Source organism: Planococcus citri, chromosome 2 (assembly GCF_950023065.1).
Source record: "Planococcus citri chromosome 2, ihPlaCitr1.1, whole genome shotgun sequence".
In the NCBI taxonomy this organism is placed as follows: domain Eukaryota; kingdom Metazoa; phylum Arthropoda; class Insecta; order Hemiptera; family Pseudococcidae; genus Planococcus; species Planococcus citri.
This window is the reverse complement of record NC_088678.1, coordinates 71,544,893-71,571,455: the sequence shown is the minus strand read 5'-3', so window position 1 is coordinate 71,571,455 and position 26,563 is coordinate 71,544,893. Positions and strand designations below refer to the sequence as shown.

Here is a 26,563-nt window from a genome sequence, read left to right as displayed (position 1 = left end):
ATTTATTGAGATTAGTCTAGTGCCTTTGGAAAATAATTTTTCGATGAGAAGATGATTTTTTGACTGTAGAATGAGTTTTGTTAGTTGATGTGTTGAATGGTAAAATTTAATTTAGTGAGGTGTAAACGAAGTTTTGATTCGAGCGAATCATTCGCAAATTAAAATTACTCCTGTAGAGCAATCGTATCACATTCAAAGTGATTTTTTTTTGGTGGTGAAAGACTTTAATATTCGATTGATTCATTATTTTGTGAACGATTGTTCGATTGATTTATTATTTTGTCATTTGCAAACGACTGAATTAGATGAAGAACGAATTGTTTTGAATTTTGGTAGACTATTCAATACCGGTTTCATGTCGTTCTTGAAAGATTTTTTCATGAAACGAATGATTTATATAAAGATTGCTCGTGATTGATCAAGTAAATCGTTCCCGAACGACTGAATCAGATGAAGAACGAATTGTTTTCAAGTTCAATTTTGGTAGATTTTCAAAACCTGTTTCTTGTCGTTCTTGAAAGATCTTTTCGTGAAACGAATGATTTATGTGAATATTGCTCATGATTGATCAAGTGAGTCGTTCGCGAACGACTGAATCATTAGGTTGAAAATTTTCCGGATGTTTGTTTCTAAATGTCAAAAAATCCGTTTGGGTGAATTATTCTCTTGAAATATGATTCAGTGATAAATATTTGAGAATAATGCTGATGTCGTTCGCGAATGATTCTATCCAAAAATTAGTCCGTCATTTGTTGACTTTCATGTGCTGTTGCCAGCTAAAAATACGATTATTTAATCACCCCGTAAAAGTTTCATTCAGTTTGGATTTGGAATTTGAATTTGATTCAGTCGTTCGCGAACGATTTTGTTCGAGTGTTGAACGAATCATTCGCGAACGGTTTATTTTCTTCTGCTTGATTTTCAGACTAAATGATCATGTTACCAATATGTGAGAAACCGTTCGCGAACGAGTATCAATAATATCAAAGAATCGTTTCTTGTTGATTCGAATCTTTTATTTGACAACAATCATGTCGTTCGCCAGAAAGGTAATTAATTATTGAACGGTTCGTTCGATTCGATTCAGTCGTTCTTGAAAAAATTTCATCGACTGATTCATTTTTAAAACGCGTTTTTCCACAATCTCTGGAAAAAAGAATCGTTCGCGAACGAGTATTGAATCGATTCATTGCTTGCTGATTCTATTTTTTCATCCAAGAGCAATCATTTCGTTCACTAGAAGGATTTTTTTGAGGGATTCCATTATTACTTACTCTGGTGAATTTTCTTTCGATAAATTTATTTCGACGTTCGCGAACGATTCTATTCGAAGTATCGTTCGCGAACGAATCTCGATTTGTTTAATGAACATTGTGAAAGGTTGTGTACTTACCTCTACCTACCCACCTACCTTCTTAGAATATTTTATTCAGTCTTTTGTGTTCTGGAATTTTCAAAGGAGTTAGTTCTCTACAGATTCGTTCAATTGTCTATGGAATGAATCGTTCGCGAACGAATCGTTTGGTCGAGATACCATCGAGTTGGTCATTTGTTGGCAATTTTGAAGTATCGTTTTAAAAAGTGTTCGTTGTTTAAAATTCCATAATGCTTGAATCGTTCACGAACGATTTGTTCATTCATCATGCTGGTGAATACTGAATAATTTGATTTAGTCAGTTCTAGACATTTTTCTTTTCGACTGATTCTTAAAGAAAAAACATTTTTATGGGAAATATAAAAATCAGAATCATTGGCGATCAATTCGTGGGTGATTATGTGCAAATTGATTCTTTTTTTTTTTGAACATTTCTCAACGATTCGATGTAGTTCTTCACTTCTTCTTGGTTCTGTTTTCAAATCAGAACAATGTTGGCCTGTGTTTCCATGATTTTAGGAAGTTTTATAAGCTTGCGCAATTCAACTCATTTGTGATCGATCTGAAATCTTTTTGAATCATACTTACCAAAGAGATTCCATCAAAAGGATGATCAAATTGATTCAATTATTGTGGTATAATTCAGTCCAAATGACTTTCAGCTAGATTTTGATAGCTCTAAAACGCTTCATTCGAAGTGTCGTTCGCGAATGATTCGTTCATCATCAATTCAGGTCAGCTTGTGTGAAATTTAGTGATGTTAAAATGCGCGCATATTCATTTGCCTGCGCGCAAGGTGAGCATTTGCGCGCATATGCGCGCATTTGCCCGCAAATTCCACAAATTGATATTATTTGCTTGTATTTGTGATTTTCAACAAGAAAAGTTGTCCAAAAAACAAAAAAGCATGAAAAAATAGGGCAAAAGCAGGACAATTTCTCATTGATTCAAAATATGAAAAAAAAAAACATTTTTCCAAAAATACCTAAGTACCTCAATATTTTCAGAAAGGGGGGGGCCTCAAATTTTTGTTCCATAGTTAAAAATAGTAAAAAAGACAATAGCAAGACAATTTCTCAAATTTTATGTTTTGAGTTAAAGGTGGAGGGGAGGGGTTGATATTATTTTTTTACTACTTTAGAAAGCATTTCAATTTTTTTTTAATTCAAAATTTTTAGATGTTTATATGTTCCCCTATTTCCCTCAAATTCATCATCACTTGGCAGAAAATGTTTAGAAATTCCTATTTTCATTTTCAAAAAAAATGAAATAAAATAAGAAAGAATAAAATATCAAAAATGTGTAGGGTTTCTCCACTAATGAGGGAACCCTATTAAAATCACCTGGAATCATCGTTTAAGGTTTACCATTTTCTTCCAAAAATACTTGAATATTTTTCAGAAGGGAGAGTCTCAAATTTTGTTTAATGATTAAAAAATAGAAGAAGTAATCTAGTAGGCTACAAAGTGCCAAACAAAAGCAGGGCATCATGAAAAAAGGAGAAAACAGCAGAACTTTCTGAAGGACACCTTTTTCAAATATTTTAAACTTTGGGAACCAAATAAAACCTAAATTCATCACTCTTTTACCGATAAATTGTTATGAAATAAAGTAAAAATGGCTCAAATCATTTCATTTTCTGACTTTGGGGGAGGTGAGATGAGTTGATAACGTTTCTATTAGTTTATTCATCATTACCGACCTCTGGCGTGTATTTTGATATGTCACATGATTTTTTCATCGCGCATATTTCGCGCATTTGCTCAAAATTTTTGGGCGCAATTGCGCGCATTTGCTCGGCGAGCATATGCTCATAACATCACTAGTGAAATTTCTCTCGTGTATTTTAGACTATTCTTGTAGAAAAGGCGTTTTCCTGCGATTTCGACATGATTTCCCATTGGGGAGAGGGGGAGGGGTGAATAGTTCGCGAACGATTCGATTGCTTGAGATTCGCACAGGTGAAAGTGCATGAAAATTTCAAATTTGGAGGTTGACATTTTGGCATTTACACTATCATTTTAGATTTCAGTTTTTTTCCTATCTTAATTTCGTCGATCTTTTGATAGTTGATCGTTCGCGAATGATTCGTTCAATTGTGATTCAAATGAACATGGAATCTGATTCAGTTGTTTGTGAACATTCTTATAGGCTAGTCTGACTTGTTATAATCGGAAAAGCATTTCTTTATCAACTCTGAAAAATAGAATCGTTCGCGACCGACTGATCAATTAATCTGTGCTAATTGATTCTTTTGTTGAAAATTTCTCAATTCTCAACAATTTGATTCAATTCTTTTCGATCTTTTTAAAAATTTTTACTTTTGGAGCAATGTTGGTCTGAGCCTGAGCTCTTATGATTTTGAATTTGAGAAATTTTGTATGCATGTGCAATTCAACTCATCTGTGATCGTTCTTATCAAAATATCCAGACTTATGCATTTCGCCAAACAAAAGAACGAATTGATTCTATCATTTTAGTGAAATTTGGCACAAATGATTCTCTACTGTAACACAATACAGACTGAAAATGCCACATTCGAGATATCGTTCGCGAACGATTCGTTCACCAAAAATTCTATAAAGCTTGTGTGAAATCATGAATGTGAGTTTTGACTCATCTTCGTAAAAAGGGCGTTTTTGTGGATTTGACGTAATTCCTCAGTCATGGGTGAATCGTTCGCGAACGATTCACCACTCAAGCTGCTTCAATCGCTCCATGTAGGCTGAAATTTGACAATCAACATCATTATTTCAAATTTCAATAGAATCTCCCCTCTATGGGTTCGTCAGCTGTTTTCTAATGCTTTATCGTTCGCGAATGATTCGTTCACATGTGATTCTTTTGAAAAATTTGATTCTTTCGTTCGATTTTTTGACGATGGAAATCGACTTTTAATGCCAGAGAAAGTGTTCTTCTGCGAATTCGTCTCGTTCTTGGAAAAACGAATCGTTCGCGAACTACTAGAGCTTAATCGGCTCCAAGCCAATGATTTCTTTTCAAATTTTTATTCATTTATTTAATTTGGTCGTTCGCGAACGATCCAATGCTACCATATCTTTTTACGATTTAGAATTTCAGAAAATTCATAATCATGGGCAATTCGACTCATCTGTGATTATTTCCCATAAAAACGTGACATTTGAAGAAATTTCGCTTAAAAGAAGGAAAATTTGATTCAACTACCACGTAAAGTGATTCCCTACCGTAATGAAACGTTCGTCGATTTCTCGACCATCTGTCTTTTTACGACCGTATCTACATACGTTATTCAAATAGAAGCGCAGAGTAGCCATAAACTACAGTAGAAATGCCCGAAATGATACATAGTAAAGGTTCTAGGCTGTGGGGCGTATAAATCAAGCCTTTATAACGGTTCAATTTTCGCCTAGATTATGAGACAAGTTTCGTCGCGGCGACCGGACGCGGGACGGACGCAACGTGCGGTAGCAACGAATAACGCCGACGAAACGTTATGGTTTGTAATTAAATTTCAACGTTTCAAAAGTGATATCAGTTACGATGAGGAGAATATGTTAACGTGTATTATAATCGTAATGGCGGAACGATATGAATTATATTCATATAAAGGAGCAAAGCAACAACGACAACACCACGATGAGGAGAGTATTTACGCCAAGGGGTATTATGTATATTATACTCGGCTGGCCGATTATTATTAAATTAATTGTTGGTTACATTAGGAAAATAGCTGCGTGCTGTCATCGTGCTGCGCTGCGGGTGCGGTGGTCGTGTGGTCGCGGTCTCTCAGCATCACACCGGTCACCAGTGTGCGAAGGAAGTAATAATTATTGAAATATGCGACGATGTTTGGCCGGCTATGTGAGAGCTAGACTGCGTGCTGTGGTGTGAAAAGCTATGGCCGAAAAGCGAGTATGGAAACGTGCGTCGAGGTGGCGAGATTTTGAAATTTACACCGAAGACATCAAGACATACTAGAATGGGCTTGTGATGAGTGCAAAGGGGGGGGGGCTGGATGGAGGGTCACCTCATCGTGTCGACTACACATAGGTGGATACTCGTACACGTACACGTACGAGTATGTGTGTTTTTCAGCCATTTATTTTGATTAATGCAAACACGTTGGCAAATTGTCGGGAAAGCTCGCTCGAACGGCGCACGAGACACGTTTGTTGAAATAATGTTGAAACGTTTGTCATCGCGAGAGCCTTTACCATGCGGTACAATGGTGGACGTTTGCAACCACGACGATGACGATGACAGCGACAGCAGCGATGAAATAGAAACGATGAAGCAACACGACGACGAGCGACCGACCCAAAGACCCAAGCTTCCGCAAAGAGAGCCTGATAAAATGACGCGGTATTAGAACGTCTTAAGTTGTGAATTTACTCTCGCTATTCGCGTGTAATTTCGTCTCGGTACTTTTTCTCTCCCCCCCTCCCCTCGAATCTCTTGTACTGCTGCCAGTTCTAAAAGCGCAAACGAGAAGCAGGATTTTTCTTTATGGTTCATCTCCCTCCCCTCCCTCTCCATGTTGCAGGGTTTGTTTTTTTGCAAAGCTGTCTGCCTTGTATACAGATAGAAAAAGCGGCTGCTGCGCCATTTGCGTTCTACGGTGAATTATTATATCGGATTAGGAAAAAGGTTGCATAAATACGATGCCCTGTGTGAGGCTGTAAGTGTTACTGTTGCTGCTTGAAGGACGATGCTTCGCTACCACTACCTACTCGTGTAATACCTGCTGCTGTTGGAAGCGTTTACCTGGGATTATGATTATTTTTTACTATCTGTTCTGCACCCCGACGAAAAATGTGCGGTTTTATGTAATGACGGACTATATTGCTGGTTGAAAGCTTTTGAAAATATTAGGCTCGATTTGTACCTTCTGTGTGATGGTGGGTTTGTTTCATTTGAATTTTATGTCTAAATACGTTTGTATATTTTTTTGTTCACAGGAAGCTATCGCTTTATTGGATCCGCTGACCAATGATTCTGTGAATTTCGTACGTCAAGGAGCGTTGATCGCCTCTGCTATGATCTTGATTCAGCAAACTGAAGGCCTCTGCCCTAAGGTGAGTGTCATCTAATTTTTTTTATACGAGTACCTATGTTAGATTACTCTTTTGTACAACTGAGGAGGTAGAAGATGAAGGATACAAGAGGGGTTGGTGAAGAGACAATTGTGGGGCACTCTTGACCCATTGGAATTTCCACAGAATGGTTAAAGATCAGATGGAATGGTCCAAGCTGAGGAAAAGCTTAGACTTGTACTGAGGGTCGCGAATGTTTCGTTGAATTTTTGTAAAATGAACGATTTTCAGTTTTTTGATGAAGAAATTATATCATCGAACTCTTGTGAGGAAATTTAATCAACGCGAAACTTTATCGGTGGGAATTACATTATAATTTTTTGAAGGAAGGAAAAAAGGAAGGGGAGGGAGAGATTGAGGAGGGAAATCAACACCAATCGATTTTGAAGATCGAATATCGAAAACTGGTGGAGTTTCCTCGCCAATTTTATTATTGCCTTTTTTTTTTTTGAAAAATGAAAGCAAAATTAGAGTAATTTTAAAAAACGTTATAATATCATAGAAGCAGACTAGATAAAATTTCCCAAAAATTATTTTATATGGTCGAGAATTCGTTTTATTTATTTTATTTGAAGGAACAAAAAGAAAAGCAATAGTTGAAAAAATATTTTCAAAACTCAAATGTTGTATAAACTTGTTGAAATGAAGTCCAAATTGTTTGAAATATTGTGAAAATGGTTTGGAATAAAAGAGAAGGTACATAAGAAATGAATTTGCGTAATTATTGTTTTATAATTCAGTAAAAGTTTCTGAAATTTAACTTGAAATGTTTGAAATTTGATAAAATGGTGTAAAATACATACCTATCTGTTATTTTTTATTACGCTTGAATTTAATCAAAATTTTTAAAAGTACATAATTTTGAAAAAAAATGAAAATTTATTGAAATTAAAATTTGTAAAATAAATCCCAACTTTTTTAAACGTGCATTTTTTTGTCGTTTAGCAACTTATGACCCCCTCCCCTCCTTGTAACTGTTACTTTGAAGATCGTTTCAAACCACAAATAAATCAATGAAAAAATCCGTATGAGTCTTCGAAAGTCGAGAAGTTTTTTGAAGTCGTGCAAAATTCTCGTTGTTATTTTCCCTTGTTCCTCTCCTATTCCTCTCGTCTACCCTCCTTCCCACAAATCTGAAATTTTTTTGAAAATTCTTTTAAGAATACATCAAATTTCTCAAAAAAATGACTTCGAAATCGAGACACAATTTGCAAAGATGGAGGAATTTTTTGAAATCGTGAACAAATTCATGCTCTTTCCCATTTCTCTGTATTCAGAAAACTCTTCAAAATGAATCGAAAATTGGAGAATTTTACAAAAAATGATTTGAAATGCAAACAGCGTTCAATCGATGGGAAAATGTTTCGAAATCGTGACAAAATTCATGTAGAAATTTCCCCTGTCCTTCCCTCTCTCCCTCTCTTCCCCCAAACAATCGGTAAAGGTCACTTTCGTTAAAATTTTTTGGAAAATTCTTCTCTGAAAATTCTACCTCCCTCCCTGCCTTAAAAACATATCAGATCAATCAAAATCGGGAATCCCTTTAAAAATTGTTGAAAATGCATCAGAGCCTTTAAAAAAATGATCAAGACATTTCGTACAATTCTTTCAAAATTCATTTAGGAAGTGCCCATCTCTTCTTCTCTGCTCTTTACTTTTCGAAAAATTGTTCGAGCTCAGTCAAAAAGATGTAAATTCTCTGAAAAATGCAATCAAAGCCTTCAGAAAGTCTAAAAATGTTTAGAATTCGTTTCTCTGAAAAATGCAATCAGAGCCTTCAGAAGGTCGAAAAATGTTTAGAATTCGTGACTAAATTAATTTAGGAATTCCTCGTCCTTTCTCTTCCCCTCGCCCCCCCCAAAAGTTATCTCGGGTGAGAAAGTAATTCCCTATTTTTAATTTTTCCCCAATCTGCAAAAAAGTGGTTCTAGTAGCCCCCCTTCCCAAGTTGAAAAAACTCAACTACAAAAATTAATTCAATTTGCTTTATTTTTGAGTCAGAATTTTGAGGAATTTTCTCAAAAAATTGTCAAAAAATTTATCAGAACCTTCAAAAAGTTGAGAAAGTTTTCAAAATTCTGAAAAAATACGTTCAGGAATTTCTCCTCTTTTCCCTCTCCTTTTCCTTCCTGCCGAAAAATCGTTCTAAATCAATCAACAACTGTTAAAAACTTCAAAAAATTCCTGAAAAATGGATCAGAGCCCTCATGAAGTCAGCAATTAGTATTTCGAGCTCGTTACAAAATTCGTTCAGGAAGTCTTCCTCTTCTCTCGGCTTCCCTTCTTTTCTTTCAAAAAATCGTTCAAGATCAATCAAAATTCACAAACCGGAAAATTCCTCAAAAAATTACTGAAAAAAATTCATCAGAACTTTCAGAGGTGAAGGAATTTCTCGAAGTCTTCAAAAAATTCGTAGGAGATCAATCAAGAATATAAAAATTTATGAGACATTTTGTAAACGAAAATCAGAGAAAATTTTCCTCAAAATCTTGTCAACATTAATTCAGGAATTCTTCCTCTTCTCCTCCCCCTTATGACACTTGCCACCCTTCCTCCCAAGTAATCGTTCCTAAAATTTGATAATGGATCAGAGCTCTCTTACACGAGGAAATTTTCTGAGAATCGTGGCAAAATTCGTCTGAGCAATTCTCTTCTTCTCCTCCTCCCTTCATCGGAAAATTACTTTGAAAAATTGTCTAAAAAAAATCGTCAAGAAATCTATCAGAAGCCAGAAAATTGTTTCAAAATTGATGAAACTCGATATTCAGAATTACGATTTCTGCAAATCAAATAATTAAGTTCCAATGCTTTGAAATTATTGTACATATAGTTTTTACAGTTAGTTCGATTTTCTCCCCCTTCACCCCCTCACATCCTCCTTCTACGTATAAAAAAATACGAATTCAGATTATATGTGAATTTTTTAACCATTTCGCATACTTATTACTTACCTCGTACCTATACTCGATTTGACTCGTGTTTCTGTGTGACCTGGCATAAGGAAAGGAACCTTGACCAATACGTGTCATTTCCATATATTTATCCTTATTATTCACGAACTTCGTCTCACGTTCGAAACTTTTGAATAACACATTTTCCAATGGTGTGACATTTTCATTGTCATCCAATCAATGTACAAGGCGATTATCCGAAACCGAATCCTTGTGTTCCGTCTTATACCCTGTGCCCCCTCTCCACTCAAGTATCACCATCTTTTATATAGTAAAAACTATCTTGGAAATTTTTTTTCTACGCGAAAGTTACTCTGAGGAAATTACCGCATGAGTAACCGAGCTCGCTAATTAATATTCAGCGTAAGCGTACAAACGTGGTGAACTTCTTGGAGGAAATTCTCTTTGTTCGACCCTTGTTCGCGGAATAGTGGAGGCTGGAGGCATTCGCGCTTATTCTTTCATTTTATGTGTATCGGTTTCGGTTCTCACTCGAAACAATGGCTAATAACGCGAAGCAAAAACGTCTCCTTGTCTTAATTTTATCGATTACGAAGCTAAGTACGCAGCAGCGTTGTTTTGCGAAGACACGACATCTTTTTGATCATAATAGTTATCATCTTTTCGCATCTAAGTACCCGTATGTACTCTTCTTCACACTTAACGTCGTCTTTCTCTCTAATTAGAGAGGCTTAATTCGGCTCGCAAAAAATCTTTCTTTCGCTTATGCCGAGAATAAATTTTAGATAGTGGAAGAATGAAGAGGGTGAGAGGGTCCGGGTTTGCTAAGCGAATTACGAAAAACTTGGTGCACGATTTATGATGGTTTCGACTTTGGAGGCGGCCAAAAATTCGGCAAGGCAGGCGCCTTTTTTACGGGTGCCATGTTTTACTCTTATTGTGGAGTCGAATGGAGAAAGCGAAGAGTTACTAAATTGGGCTATTTATCTGACCGTGTGTCGAAGAAGGAAAACTTTTAGACTATTTTTTTCCCATGCTCGACTCGGCGTGTCTCTAAATACCACTTGTAGTATCGCGTCTTTGAAAACCTGCAGAAATGAATGAAATCGAAATAGAATCACGGGCAGTCCTCCTTCGCTTTTCTTTCTCTATTCCAGACAGTGTGGTATTTTTTCAACCTCGAAATTGCTCGTTCGTCGTTCTTTATAGGGCCCCCTTTCTTCATACACAATTCGTATCTACATCCGAAGCTCTCGCGTCAGTTTAGAAATATATCATTTAAAATTAAAGTAAACAATGTGTCGCGTCGCGTGGTTTTGTACGCGTCAGGGCACCCGTCGCGTCGTTTGTTAAAATTTTACCACTTTGTGACGCCTTGAATTTGTGTTACGTATTAAGGCTTGTTTCTCTTCCTCTATATTGCCCTTTGCTCATCGAGCCTGTTTGCAAAGTTTCTCGTAGTATTTTGCCAGCTTTTCGTTTCGTTTCTTATTCTTGCGATACGGATTAAATTCTATTGTCATTTTTTTTCTTCTTACTTCTCTCTCTCGTCTTATTCATTCGCGAGGGATGTCTTCTTTTCGTCGAAGTTTGTACGTTACGTACGTACTGGATTGTGTTTGAGAAATTACGACTTTCAAGGACGCGAAAAGGTGAATAAGCTGGAGATGATGGGGGTAGGGGATGGAGGGATAGAAATAATGTATTTTATGTGTTTCGCTTTAAATTGTTTGAAAATTTGTGAAAATTTGTACGAAATGTAGTTGAATTGATGAAAATTTCAATTAATGAGAGAATTTGTTGACTCCTTCTGGTGGTTTCTTATACATAATTTATGCGTCTGAACAAAACTTGACGAATTGATGAAGAAAATGTGCTCACCTTTGGGGTATAAGTACCTTATTTTGCAAAGTTGGAATTTTCCATCGCCCCCCCCCCACCAAGTTCCCTATATTTTTCATTTTTCTCCATTTGCAAAAAAAGTGATGTCGGTGCCCCCTTCCTCCTTGGAGAAAAAATTAATTCAACTCATCAAAATTCTTTGTTTTTTCGTCTGAGTTTTTCTAAATAATCCCATTTTCAGGAATAAATTTTCAACGACCCTTCGAACCATCTTTCTCCCTTCCCCCCAGAAAAGAGCCCCCTAAAGTTGAAAAAATGAAAAAAAATGGAATAAATCGAAATCAAGGAAACATTTTTGGAAGTAGGTACATATCTCATTTGCACTGTAGAATTGTTCTATGTAGATAATCCCTTCCCTTTTTCAAGGGAAAACCTTCGTTGGACCTCCAAATGATGTTGGCTCTCTTGTATGAAGCCCCCCGCACCACCTCAAAAAAAAATTGGGGAAAATAAAAAATTGATGTTTGTGTAAATTTTTTGAAAATTTTTCATTTTATGGGCAGAATCTTTCTAAACAAGCGAATTTTCAAGGACAAGTCTAGTTATATGACCAAAATTAATTTCTCATTTCGAACGTAATCGATTATAAGAGATCGAAAATCGCAAATAAATCGATTTTTAATCAAAATTGTTTCTTGATTGAGAATTTCGTCATGTTTGAGTCTGAATCAATCATTTTTTATTCGACTATGTGGGAGCGATAATCGCAAATTAATCCATTTTTGGAGTTCGATCAATGTATCTTTGGGGATTCGATTAATTGATTTTCTATCATGATCAATTTTTGAAACTGAATTTGATTTTTCATTTCCAACATTACCGATTACATAAAATTGAAAATCTCAAATGAATTGATTTTTAGAGTTCAATCAATCGATTTTCGGGGTTCGATTTATCGATTTGTGGTAATGGCCAGTTTTTGAACACCGGATCTATTTTTGAGACCAAAATCAATTTTCAATTTTTAACATGATCGATTACATGAGATCGAAAATCGCAATTAAATCGATTTTCGAGGTTCGAATAATCGATTCTCGATCCTGATTAATTTTTGAACGCCAAGTCTATTCTTGGAGAAAGAAATTAATTTTTCATTACGAACTTAATTCGTCATATAAGATCAAACATCGCAAATAAATCGATTTTTAGGTTCGATCAACCGATTTTCGAGGTTCGATTAATCGATTCTCGATCCTTGATCAATTTTTGAACGCCGTCTACGTATTTTGGAGAGTGAAATTAATTTTTAATTTCGAACATGATCGATTATTTGAGATCAAAAATTGCAAGTGAATCGATTTTTAGTGTTCGATCAATCGATTTTTGAAGTTCGATTAATCGATTCTCGATCCTGATCAATTTTTGAACGCCGAGTCTATTTTTCGAGAAAAACATTAATTTTTCATCTCGAACATAATTTGACATAAGATCAAACATCAAAAATAAATCGATTTTTAGGTTCGATCAATCGATGTTCGATGTTCGATTAATCGATTCTTGATCCCTAATCAATTTTTGAACGCCAAGTCTACTTTCTGAGAAATAAATTAATTTTTCATTTCGAACATAATTTGTCATATAAGATCAAACATCGCAAATAAATCGATTTTAACGTTCGATCAATCTATTTTCGAGGTTCGATTAATCGATTTTCGATCCCTGATCAATTTTTGAACGCCAAGTCTACGTATTTTGGAGAGTGAAATTAATTTTTAATTTCGAGCAGGTACTTCTGTAGGTACGAATTATACCTAATTTCAGAATTTTTCATCTCTAATTTCTGGTCAGAAATTTACGACCACCCCTTTCATGTTTTCTAGAAGAAATATTCGTTAGGAGCGTTTTGAGAGAACCGAATTGAAAGCTCAAGTAGAAATTCTACATCAGCACCATTATTGTCAGTCCAGTTTTCCATTATTTTAATTAAAATTGGAGGGGAGGGGGTTAAATTTACAAAAATTTATTCAAAAATATTTTTTCTTCATCTCTCTCTCTCTTCTCGTAGTTTTGTCCTTTTAATTAATTATTCCTTTTGACTCTCGGTAAACGGATTTCTTTATAAAACACCACTTCCATAAAACATCACAGCTCGCGCCAAATTCCGATCAATACAACCAAACTACACAATATACTCTCACGAGTCTCGAGTCGAGTAGCTATAAACGCAAAGTAATTAATGAACACAAAGATTGAAAAACTAATCAGAACAGAAAAAAAAATTCATTAAAAAATTTGAAAAGTCATCTTCGCAAATTAAACGCGACTAATTAAGCGATCATCGTATTCGATAAGAACTCGATGCAAAGTATTGTTCCATCATCACAGCAAAAAAAAAAAAAAAAAAATACCGGATAGTTCAGTAGTATAGAATAATGGAAACGAAATACGAAGGAGGAAAAAAAATTATGAAAACTGTTTCCAAAAACATTTAAAAAGCACGAGCCAACAACGGTCGATAAACAAATATCATCGAGTGTAATTTTTTTTACTATCCGGAAACTGCGACTGATTACTTTAGTTAATTGGTATTTGTATTTGGTTTTACGTACGAGAATGCAGATTTGTACACATACACGTACAGTACGATTATTTATAACATGTCGGATGCAGTTTGATTTCCCCTCCTTCTCCTCTCTTTGCCATTCGACATCGACTACCCTTCGGTTCTTTTGACAATGCTGTTTTTTTTTTTTTCGCTGAATATTCATCTCCATTTTACATTTGATGCTGTTTTACACGGTGACTACACGACGATGAGTACAACTACACACAATGTAGATGTTTAACGCGTAAATAAAGATAGAAATTTGAATGCTGCACTAATCAGGAATCAGTGATTACTAAATATTTCGTCCGTGCTTTTTCCAAATTTGCCAAAAAAAAACGTGTAAAAAAAATTCCACCAGAAAATTGAGAAATAAAAATTTAAAAAACAGTCAATTTACTTCAGGAACATTTTTGTATTTGGGGGGTGGGGTGGGGGTGGCTTCAAGTCTAGATTTTGAATTTTGAAGAAAAAAAACCCTCATGATGAAAATATCGGAATTTCCTTCAAAGAATTAGCTGGGTTTATTTTCATTAGAAAGATTGTTGAATATTTTTACCCCCCCCCCCCCCATACGATAAAAAAGTGGAACTTTTTCCTTTCCTCAAAAAAAAATCAAAAAAAATGAAACAAATTAATTATTTTTATAATGCTTTTTGAAATTTTTGGCAGAAAAGTATAAATTTCTGATCAATTTTGGAAAAATTACAACCATCAAACTATTTTACCAAAAAAATTATCTTATTTATTACTTTCTGAGAATTTTTGACTATTTTGGCAAAAGCAGTGGTTTTTTCGGGCAATTTACAAACATGAATGCTTTTCAACTATAGATACATATTTCCAAAAATTGACGCTTTTTGACTTGGGAAAATTTGGCAGGAAAAAACATGAGCTTACGAGCAAGTTTGGCAAAAAATTGGATTTTTTAAACAGATAAGGGGCGAAAATCAATTCTTTTTGGTTGATTAGGGTGGGAAAAGGGGGTACACAAAATTGACATTCAAAAATTGATCGGGATCGAGAATCGATTAATCGAACCTCGAAAATCGATTCATTTGCGATTTTCGATCTTATATATGTATAACAGATTATATGCTCGAAATGAAAAATTAATTTCTTTCGCAGAAAATAGACTTGGCATTCAAAAATTGATCAGGATCGAGAATCGATTAATCTACTTCAAAAATCAATCAATCGAACACTAAAAATCGATTTATTTGCGATTTTTCATCTCATATAATCAATCATGTTTGAAATTGAAAATTTATTTCACTCTCCAAAATACATAGACTTGGCGTTCAAAAATTGATCAGGGATCGAGAATCGATTAATCGAACCTCGAAAATCGATTTATTTGCGATGTCTGATCTTAATGACTAATTATGTTCGAAATGAAAAATTAATTTATTTCTCAGAAAGTAGACTCGGCGTTCAAAAATTGAACAAGATCGAGAATCGATTAATCGAATCTCGAAAATCGATTGATCGAACACTAAAAATCGATTCATTTGCGATTTTTAAAATTCAATTTCACTCTCCAAAATACGTAGACTTGGCATTCAAAAATTGATCAGGGATCGAGAATCGATTAATCGAAACTCGAAAATCGATTGATCGAACCTGAAAATCGATTTATTTGCGATGCTTGATCATATGCGACAAATTGTGTTCGAAATGAAAAATTAATCAATTATTTCTCAAAAAATAGACTTGGCGTTCAAAAATTGATCAGGATCGAGAATCGATCAATCGATTGTTCAACCTAAAATCGATTTAATTTCGATTTTTGATCTCATGTAATCGATCATGTTGAAAATTGATTTCAGTCTCAAAAAATAGATTCGGTGCTCAAAAATTTACCATTTCCAAAAATCGATAAATCGAAAATCGATTGATCGAACTCTAAAAATCGATTTATTTGATATTTTCGATCTCATGTAATCGGTTATGTTCGAAATGAAAAATCAACTTCAATCTCAAAAATTGATCATGATCGAAAATCAATTAATCAAATCCCCAAAAATTCATCGACCCAACTCCAAAAATCGATTAATTCGCGATTATCGCTCCCATATAGTCGAATAAAAAATGAATAATTCAGACTCAAATATGACGAACTTCTCAATCAAGAAACAATATTTTGATTGAAAATCGATTTATTTGCGATTTTCGATCTCGTATAATCGATTACGTTCGATATGAGAAATTAATTTTGGTCATAAAACTGGACTTGTCGATTAAAATTCGACTATGATTGAAAGTTGATCCCATACGATCGAATGCAAAGTCGGATTCAAGTCTTAATCGATCTGTAGCGGTACTGCTCCATTTACCTACGAATTTATCTACGTTTACCACCCTTTTCCCCCTGTCCATATGTATTGCACTGTACTCGATGTAATGATACATTGTTGCTTAGTTCATGTATGTTCGTTATGTAATAAACGTCTTATCATTGTGCGTACTCTCGTGTATACATTATTTATCACAAGTGGCAACCGTGACAGTGATTTTTTTTTTTTTTCGTGTAATTTTCGAGAATATTTTTTTCCAAAATGACTGGTGAAGCTCAAGCGATCGTAGTTCCGAAAGTGGTTCGATTTACCTTGCCTAGTTTTACCCCCAGTGACCCTAAAACGTGGTTCGCAGCGGTTGAGCATATTTTCACCGCAAACGAGATCGAAGATGAAGCAGCAAAATTTTCGAACCTGCTCCAGCACCTCGAGTCAGACCAACTTTCCTACATCTGCGATGTGATCAGCAGTAAAACTGATAAAAAAAAGTTCTCTTCAGCTCGTGATAAGTTAACTTCCGTCTATGGTCAATCCAGGTCTCAAGAAATCTCGAAACTTTTACAAGATACACACGTCGAAGAAGGTCTAAAACCGAGTATCGTCCTTGGCAAGCTTCGTACCTTGGCAGGTGAGAATTTCGATAAAGACTTATTGAAGAGTATTTGGTTAAAAAAGTTGCCAAAACGTACTCGCGAGTTTTTGGCTGTAAGTGAGGCAGGTATTGACGAGCAAGCCAAGCTCGCCGATCGTTTATTCGAGACATACGAATCCAACGGGTTTTCCACTGCCTCGGTTCAATCTGCGAACGTACTTGCTACGCAACAAGCATCGAGTGCCGCCCCTCCCCCCGCCAATACGACAGCTTCTAATGCTACGAACGAGTTGCTGTTATCTATGCTACAAAACTTGCAGGCGCAAGTGAATGAAATTGCAAAAGAAACGCGTGATAGCCGCTCGCGTCATCGTGAACGTAATCGTTCTCACAGCCGCAGCCCCACACCTCATCGTCCGCGTGCCCGTTCGTATGATAGGGGCAGGTCAGCATCGCGAAATCGCTCTTCTGGTCCAGAGATGATTGATGGAATTTGTTGGTATCATACCACGTTTGGTGAAGGGGCGCGAAAGTGCGCACCTCGTTGTAAATACCAGTATGAAAAAAACGAATAGACCCTGCTGCCGGGGTGACGAGCCGGACAGCGAAGGTGCCTCGATCGTCGCGACTATTTATATACGATCGTAATACTCACCTGTATTTTTTAGTCGATTCAGGCTCCGATGTCACCGTGATACCAAAAAAATACGCAAAAACAGTGGTACCTGCCGATTATACCCTACGAGCCGCCAACAACACTCCCATCCAAACCTATGGGTTATCGGCACTGCAAATCGACATAGGTTTGCCAAAAAAATTTCTCTGGAATGCGGTGGTTGCCGACGTGGATGTACCTATACTCGGTGCCGATTTTTTGGACCACTATCACCTTCTTATCGATCTCAACAAGCAACGCATTTATGATGGTTCGACGCTGTGTAGTGCAATTTGTGCAAAACGATTTTCTACTTCCTCTTCAATCAATCTTGTACACACAGCAGATGACGATCCGCGTGTCCAGGAGCTACTCAACGAATTCCCAGCACTCCTGAGACCACCTACATATCACGAGAAACCCAGTCACGATGTTGTCCATTACATTTATACCAATGGTCCTCCAGTGCATGACAAAGTGCGGCGTCTGCGGCCTGACATCGAGGCCGAGGTCCGGCAAGAATTTGATAAAATGGTGGAGAATGGCACTTGCTCTCCGTCCTCAAGTGATTGGGCCTCACCCCTTGTGGTTATCAAAAAGAAGGCAATTCGTATTGCTGGTGACTATCGCCGATTAAATGAGAGAACAGTTCCAGATAGGTACCCACTGCCTGACTTACGTGATGTTACGAATCGGTTGTCCGGAAAAACTGTCTTTTCATGTGTTGATTTGGTCCGAGCATTCTACAATATACCCATTTACCACAAGCACGTGAAAAAGACAGCTGTCATCACACCCTTCGGCCTGTTCGAGTATAAACAAATGCCATTCGGCTTGAAAAACGCTCCAGCTACATTTCAGCGTTTCATTAATTCTGTTCTCTCTGGTCTCGATTTCGTCTTCTGCTATATGGACGATATCCTTATTTTTTCTTCTTCCGAGGCCGAACACCAACAACATTTGCGCATCCTTTTCGAGCGCCTGAATAAGTTTGGCTTGACCATCAACCACAAAAAGTGCAAGTTTTTTTGCGAACAGGTCAACTTCTTGGGTCACCTGATTGGAAATGGTGTTTTTCAACCTACCGAAGAGCGAGTCCAGTTCATTAAACAGTTGAAAAAGCCCCGAACAATTACTGGGCTGAGGCGCGTCATTGGCATATTGGGCTTTTACCGGCGATTTTGCAAAAATGCTGCTCAGCATTTAGCTCCGTTCAACGACATACTGAAGGGCCACACCAAAAAGAACGACCAAACACCTGTGAAATGGTCCCCTCAGCTAGAAGCAGATTTCGAGCGACTCAAGGAAATTTTCGTTAATTTTACCTTACTGCATTTTCCCTGCAATGATGCAGAACTTTCGTTGAGCACTGACGCTTCTGGCATTGCAGTAGGTGGAGTCCTTGAGCAAATTTTGAAGGGCGAACGACAGCCTCTTGGTTATTTTTCGGCGAAACTAGATGAGAGTCAGCAGCGTTGGAGCACTTATGATAGAGAAATGTATGCAATTTATGCAGCAGTTGACCATTTCTCCAATTTGATCGAAGGTCGTCATTTCACCATTGTAACAGACCATAGACCTCTATGCCATCTCTTCACTACAAAAAAACCTATCAAAATCGAACGTAGGTCACGTTGGGCTGAATTTATTTCGCAATATAGCACGGATATTATTCATACCAGTGGCATTGATAACGTCGTCGCTGATGCGCTCAGTAGGCCTGAACCTGAGCTCTGCGAACTCTCAGCCATCTCCCTGCCAGCCAAATTGGCCAATTTCCAGCAGGCAGATGACGAGGTGAAAAATATGCGCCAAAAGGGTTACCGGCAACACGTTTTGAAGGAAATTTTTGTCGAAGACTCGAGTTCAACCCTTTTATGTAGCGAATACCTCGGACACTGCAGGCCTATTGTTCCAAAAAAGATGCGTCGCGAAATTTTTGCCAAATTGCACGATCTGGACCATTCTGGTAGGAGAGCCACCCTTCGAAAAATTTCTATTCGTTACTATTGGCCTGGCATGAATCGTGATGTCAAGTTATGGGTGAAAACTTGCCACCAGTGCCAAAGGGTAAAAACTCATCGCCACACAGTCTCCGAATTTGGCAAATTTCCCCCGAGCAGTCGATTTGAACACGTTCACCTAGATATTGTTGTGCTCTCAGAATGGCGTTATCATCGATACTTACTTACTTTGATCGACCGTAGTACCAAATGGATTGAGGTAATACCTATCCAAAGTATGGACGCCATTACTGTTGCTACTGCGTTTGTTGAAAATTGGATCTCGAGGTATGGTGTGCCATTGCGGATCACTACTGATCGAGGCAGGCAGTTTCTTTCTGATCTGATGAGCGAATTATGTAAATTTTTGGGGTCCGATCAAATTTCGACCACAGCCTATAACCCCAAGGCTAATGGCATGGTGGAACGAATCCACCGGAGGCTGAAGGAGGCACTTCGAGCTCTAGGCAGTAAAAACTGGCTAACTGGACTGCCTATGGTCCTACTCGGTCTCCGAGCAGCCCCTAGGGACGATACAGGCGTGAGCTGCGCGGAGATGGCATTTGGTAGGCCTTTGGTACTCCCAGGCGAATTTATTTCCCCAGGTCCGGTGGCGATTAGCAACAATTACGAATATGTACAAAAGTTGAGAGATTCCATTCGCAAAATCAGCCCTGCAGCCTCGAAGCAGTTTCAAAATCGCAAAATATTCGTAAGTGAGGACCTGGGGAAGTGCAAAAAGGTCTACGTTAGAGTGGACCGCGTCCGAGCTCCTCTGGAGGCTCCATATGATGGACCTTTCACAGTCCTCCGTCGAAAAAAGAAATATTTTCTTATTGACATCAACGGAAAGGAGGATGCTGTTTCTATTGACAGACTGAAGCCTGCTTATGTCCTATCAGATGAAGAGGCAGAAAATGAAAAAAAAATTACGCCAATTCTCAAGAAAAAATCCCATCATTATGCAACCATTTTGCCTCAAGAGCCTGATATCGTCCCTCCACCACCGCCTGCCCAAACACCTTCATCCTCTACCCAAAGAAGAGTCTCATTTGATCTTCCGAGCACCGTTACTTCAAGGGGCAGAGTGATAAAAAAACCAGCCCGATTCGCGGACTATGTTCTGTAGTATACCTTTTTTAATTTTTAATTTACGTGTATATTGGTCCTAATTTTGAAAAATGTGGAAAAAAAAAAAAAACGAAAAAATTTTGAAAAAAAAAATTGTATTTTTTTAATGTGTGATAAGTTACCATTAGTTTAAGATTTTAACTTTTAAATATTATTATGTAATTTATACTTTTTTAGTTGAAAAGCGATAAAAAAATTTTAAAATGTTTTAGAAAAAAAAAAAAAAAATCCTATTTTTCAATCTACTGGCAATTTTACTTATATTTTTAATTATCGATCTCATGTTTTTGTCTATTTTTAATTCGGTGATGATTTTTTTTTCAAAGGGGGGGAAGATTTGTAGCGGTACTGCTCCATTTACCTACGAATTTATCTACGTTTACCACCCTTTTCCCCCTGTCCATATGTATTGCACTGTACTCGATGTAATGATACATTGTTGCTTAGTTCATGTATGTTCGTTATGTAATAAACGTCTTATCATTGTGCGTACTCTCGTGTATACATTATTTATCACAGATCAAAAACTGGTCTTGATTGAAAATCGATCAGTCCAACTCAAAAACATCGATTCATTTGTAATTTTGGATTTCTTGAGATCGATCATATTCGAGATAAAAATCAATTTCAACCTTGAAAATTGATTTTAGATCTCTTATGACTCGAAGTTCTCGTTAAGTACTTATGCTGAACAGAATGTACTTACAACTTAAAAATCACAATAATGTATTTCTAAAAATGGAAACAATCGATGAAATAAGTATCATCGAAACAATGTAAAATTTGAAAAAAGTGGCTGAAAAGGTGAAAAATAATTTCGTGGCGCTGAATTCAAATTTTGACCTATTTTTTCGATCCAACTCATCTGAACCTTTCTCCTCCTCCTCCTACTCCTCCCTCGAATCATCAAACATGATCAAAATACGTGTGTACGTACTTTGAAAAAAATTCAAAACGACGTTAGAACTTTCGAGACACTCTGTATTTAAAAACAGGAGATAGATTACCCACTTTTTACCAATAAATGTTCGATTCTTGCATTAATTCTTTCTCATTCGTGTTATATGTACCTATTTCGAAACTAATTTCCAACGTAATTATGTGCCCAGGTCAAGGACTTCCGAACCCTGTACGCGAAAGTGATCACCGACAAGCACGAAGACGTCATGTCTAAATTCGGAGCCATTCTCGCCCAAGGAATAATCGACGCTGGTAAGTGGATCTTTTAGTACCTATAAATAATTAAATAATCAATCTATTCTTACGTCGAATTCAATCTCCACCATTTATTCGCGCTTAATCGGATACTAGCAATCAAAACTTATCCACTGTACGAAAATTTTGTAAGAGTAACTCGAGAGTCGAGCAGAATGAACGATGAAGAAGAAAGGTGGAGAGGAGCTTCATTCCGGAGCAATTATCGCGACCCTAAACTCGGCGTAAAGTTTAACACCGTCGCCGCTCGTTTTCGCCTTTCTTGTTCGATATCTCAATTAAGACATTCTTATTCGTATATACCACCATAAGAAGATGCTTTTGCTATAGCAAGAGAGAAAGGTACATGTGCAGGATTATACTATACATAAGTAAGCCACAGTCCGCAGATTTGACCGGACGAATAATTCTCAGGCCGAAGACGACGACGTAAATATTTCAAATTCCTCGAACGCTGCGACGACGATGCGATGTGGTATTCTAAGGGTTGAGATTTTGTACAGCAATTAGCTTCGAATCTGGTATACAAGAAGCCATTTGCTGTGAGAGGTTGTACTCGAGTAATAAACTGAGATCTTTTTGTCGCAGGACGAAAGACATTAAGAGCTGAGAAAAGGTCTCTATAGTGAAGCCAACAGCAGCATATCGAATATTTGCAATTATCGCAGTTGATTTCGACGACCTCCTTGGTTCGTTTCTGGTTTCGTGGTGCAAAAATTCACCGACGTGAGGACGAAATTTGGTGAGGTGGGGAGGGCGTTTAGATGTGAAAAAGCGAAACCGAGAGAGATTTAATAATAAGGCTGAACGAGCGAGTACAAATTAATTTATCGTTTCGTAAGCCATTTGCTAAAACGATATCTGTGTTTTTGCTGAAACGCAGCATCCCCTCCACTTCAGCTGCGGTGGTCTGGATTCGCGAAAACTGTGAAATTGTTTGGGAAAATCTACTTACGCTGTGACAGACATCATCGAGCTTTGGGTATCACGAGAATTGCAGAACAATGTGTAATGTGTAAGATGTTCTCTCGTAGTAATGAAGAAGGTATTTACGGGGTGGTTTTTGTTCTGCAAGTCTGTGTAATTCTATCCGATGGAAATTGTCGCGATTCGTGCGTTAAATTATGTCGATAAATTGAAATCGCTATACGAAGCGATGCGGGGGTTGAGAGGGGGTGAAAAATATGAGCTTCGAGGCGTTGTGTGTATAGTGTGTATTATTATTGTATCGAAAATACGAACATATTTTTAGTATAGAGACGAATCGCCCGCTGATGTGTTTTTCTCGCGCACCGAAAATTATTCTTTGGAAACGTGATTAAATTATAACAAAGGTCTTTATACCGGCAAAGGGTGGCAAATGAGACGAATTTTTCGTCGCGTGTATCAAACAACAGACTGGAGAATGACGAAGGGTAACGGTGTGGCGTCTTTATGAATCAACGTAACGCTTCATTGAACCTGTGTAGACGTTTTGTTATTTTCAATTAAGCACGAACGAGGCGCGTAATTTGTGAAAAACGACGACGAACCCTACACGATTTTCATTTCGGTATATCGGCGCAAGGTTTATAGTGTATTTTTGTAGTAGTGCTAGAGCTACGGTGAAGGAAAGAAAATCATCGACGAGAATTTTTCCAGCGTTTGTTGGCACGTTTTTCGAAGCGTAGGTGGGACTTGTACTCGTAGTCGACCGTGAAATTGTGTTATATGGGTCTATTTTTGATACAGAACGGGGTTTAATTGGGTTATCGAATCGGTAGATAAGATTGGGGTATCAGGGATGAAAATATGTTGGTGGAGAGAAGTTTATTAGACAGGATGAGTATGGTTTGGTTGTTGAGATTTTTGGCGATTTTTTTTTTTTTTTGTTTTGGATCATTTTACGATTTTTCCCATTTGCAGGGATGATACTAGAGTGAGCAGGGGGCAGCCTGCCACCTGGACATTTAGAAAGTTGTCAGATTCGTCTTCTTTGATGAATGGCAAAGCTGACTTTTCACCAACTCCTGGATAGCAAATAAAAACCCACTAGATGAATTAGCACAATAAATCATCGAAAGTTGATGAAAATTTCCAACTGTTTGGAACTGTTTGAAAAGGCCAACTGACGACTTGAATGAGATTTTTCATAAAATTTCGAAAAATTGGCTACAAAAAACACCACATTTTACGATTTTTACAACTGAGGCAAAATTCAGATGAATAGAAAAGTTGACTCAAAAATTGACTAAAAGTTGACAAAGTATTTTAGATCCTTATTCAGGGTGTCTACTGGCAAGGAAAACAAGGAAAACAAGGAAATAGCAGGGATTTCACTCTTGGTAGCAAGGAAGCAGGAAAATAGCAGGGATTTTGACAATTTCTGTGTAATAGCAAGGATTTTTCAAAAAAGTTCCTCTTGAATTTCCAATTTCATAATGCATTTTCCATTTTTTTCTTGTAATTTTTCTCATTAAAAGTAGTTGAGTTCTACTAATTTTCAAAAAAATTTGCCCTCGCTTCGCTCGGGCAGAATTATTTTATTTTTCTTAATTTATTTTGTTTGACAAATAGTCTTTAATTAAACAAGTCAGAAGCGAAAAGTGAAAATTGAAAAAAACATTCAAATAGAAAATAGTGGTCTTATACTTCTTGAATTATTATCAATTTTCAAAAGCGTTTGCCCTCACTTCGCTTTGAAATCAGAAATTATAAAATTTCAGGGTTGTACCTCAAAAAACGCGAAATCGTATGTATAATGTAGCACAAAATAGCGAAAAGAGGTGGGAAATTTCTTTCAAAAACATCAAAAAGCTCGAAATTTTAGCGTTGAAGCTTCTTCTTAACAGATTTTACTGCTTTTTGCCCTTCTCTTCTCGTTTTAGATTTAATTTTCGAAGTTCAAAACCATCACAAAAACGACGAAAAAAGGTACGAATTTTTGATTTCAGTACCTATACCAAGAAAAATTTCTGATTGTTTTCCTTTTCGAAACGAATTCTCTGCTAAAATGTGACAATTAAAAAATAATGGGAGGGAAAGGGTGTGGTGGTGGGCATCAGAGTGGCACATTTCGCCTTACCGTTTATTGGACTCCAAAAACGTCAAGAAATTTCCTACAAAACAAGTACCTATGCACAAGTGGGGGGGGGTTGTCTTTTTAAACTCAAATTTGAAGCAAGGAAAATGGCAAGGAAAAACAAGGAAATAGCAAGGAATTTGATTTTTCAAATCCAGTAGACACCCTGTTATTTTTATGATTTTTCCTCGCCTCAAAAAAATGTCAACTGCATTTGATGAAATTTCATGGAAATTCAAGTTTCAAAAATCTCCGAGAGACTTCAGGAATTTTCAAAAAGTAGTTGCTGGGGAGGCTCCAAAATGACTTGAACCAACCTGCAGTCGTCTTCATAGAGGGTGTTAAAATTGAAGTGCAGAGTAAATTTTTCAAGTTTTAGAAATCTACTGGAGGCTCCAGTAATTTTCAAAATGTCGCTGAAGTCTCCAAAACGACTTGAAATCCACCTGCAGTCAACTTCGTAGCGCATTGAAATTAATTTGCAGAACAAAACTTGGCTTTCCAACTCCATTTTGATGAAATTTTGTGGGAATCTCGAGTTTCAAAAATCAGCTACAGGCTCCAGAACTATCCTAAACGGGTTGAAACAGTTTTCAATCGATTTGGCAAGTCAAAAATATAGGGTATATCCCCAGGTTTCTAGGTCAATTTGGTGAAATTTTGATTCCCTACCCTCATTTTTGGTCTAAATTTGATTTTCAAAAATTCACCAAAATATCGAAAAAGGCACTTTAGCACTTGATTTTATATACCTAGCAAATAAAATAATTGTGTTGATATTGGGGCAAAGCACCTAGAAATCGATACCTTTTTTAAGTCTTTTTTTTTTTTTTTTTTGATGAAAAATGGTCATTATACCTTTTTTTTTCAAACCCCAATTGTGATGCATGCAAATGTTTTAAGCAGGAAAATTTATATGAGTTTTAAACCTTCTCACGAAGTGTGTGATAATCTAGTGATTGAACCCCCCCCCCCCCTAAAAAAATCAACGGTTTTTTTGGAAAATCGACTTTTTATTTTTTTTAATGTATGTACCTAATCTTGTTCCAAATTGAAATTTGTAAAAAACTGCCATTCTGATTCAAAAAATATTCAACGCAAAATTTCTTAAATAAAAAACAAAAACAAAAAACATTTGAATTTCAAAGTTTTGAAGCCAAAAAATAATTAGACTAAACCCCTGTATAGAAAACACAGAAAATACAACTTTTTTACCTCTCGAAATACTTAATATAAATTTTCTAAAAATTTTGCTCTCGCTTCGCTCAGACCTGTTTGTTTTTCTGTCTCACAATCTTACAATTTCCAAAACAAAATCAATTCAAAATCTACAATTTGGGAGCTAAAAAAATTCACACTGAATTTTTTTTACCTTTTGAAATTGGAATTTTCAAGTGATGCTTACCCTAGCTTCGCTTGAGCCAGTTTGTGTGTCTTTTCTGAAATTAAAACTAGGTATCTTACATTGTATTTAAGTTGATGAATCAAAAGGTTCTGAAGTTCAGGAGTTTTTTTGAAAATTGTTTCAGACTTATTTCGGAATTTGTTTTGTTTTGTTTTAAAAATTGTTAATTGTTTTGAAAAAATCATCATTGATATTGGATTTTTTGTCACTTTTTTTTGGAGGAACATTCCTTTACACCTCTTAACACTGTATTTTGAGGAAAAAATCAAAATAATTTTGACCTACTCATTTGAAAAAAAAATAAAATCCAAACTGTGTCTCCACAAAAAAAGCCCTGGGTTGATCGTTTTTGAAAATTACGAGTTGTTTTTGAAAGTATTATTACTTATTAGTTG

General features: G+C 36.6%; 1 protein-coding gene across 1 annotated transcript in view; it reads left to right on the top strand.

The window, feature by feature from the left end:
* Rpn2 (Regulatory particle non-ATPase 2) overlaps positions 1 to 26,563 on the top strand; it is a 397,281-nt gene that overhangs the window by 352,508 nt on the left and 18,210 nt on the right. Inside the window, exons 13-14 of the mRNA XM_065352887.1 lie at positions 6,316 to 6,432; positions 21,597 to 21,699. Coding sequence (XP_065208959.1) covers positions 6,316 to 6,432; positions 21,597 to 21,699 — 220 coding nt within the window. The remainder of the gene's footprint in view (positions 1 to 6,315; positions 6,433 to 21,596; positions 21,700 to 26,563) is intronic.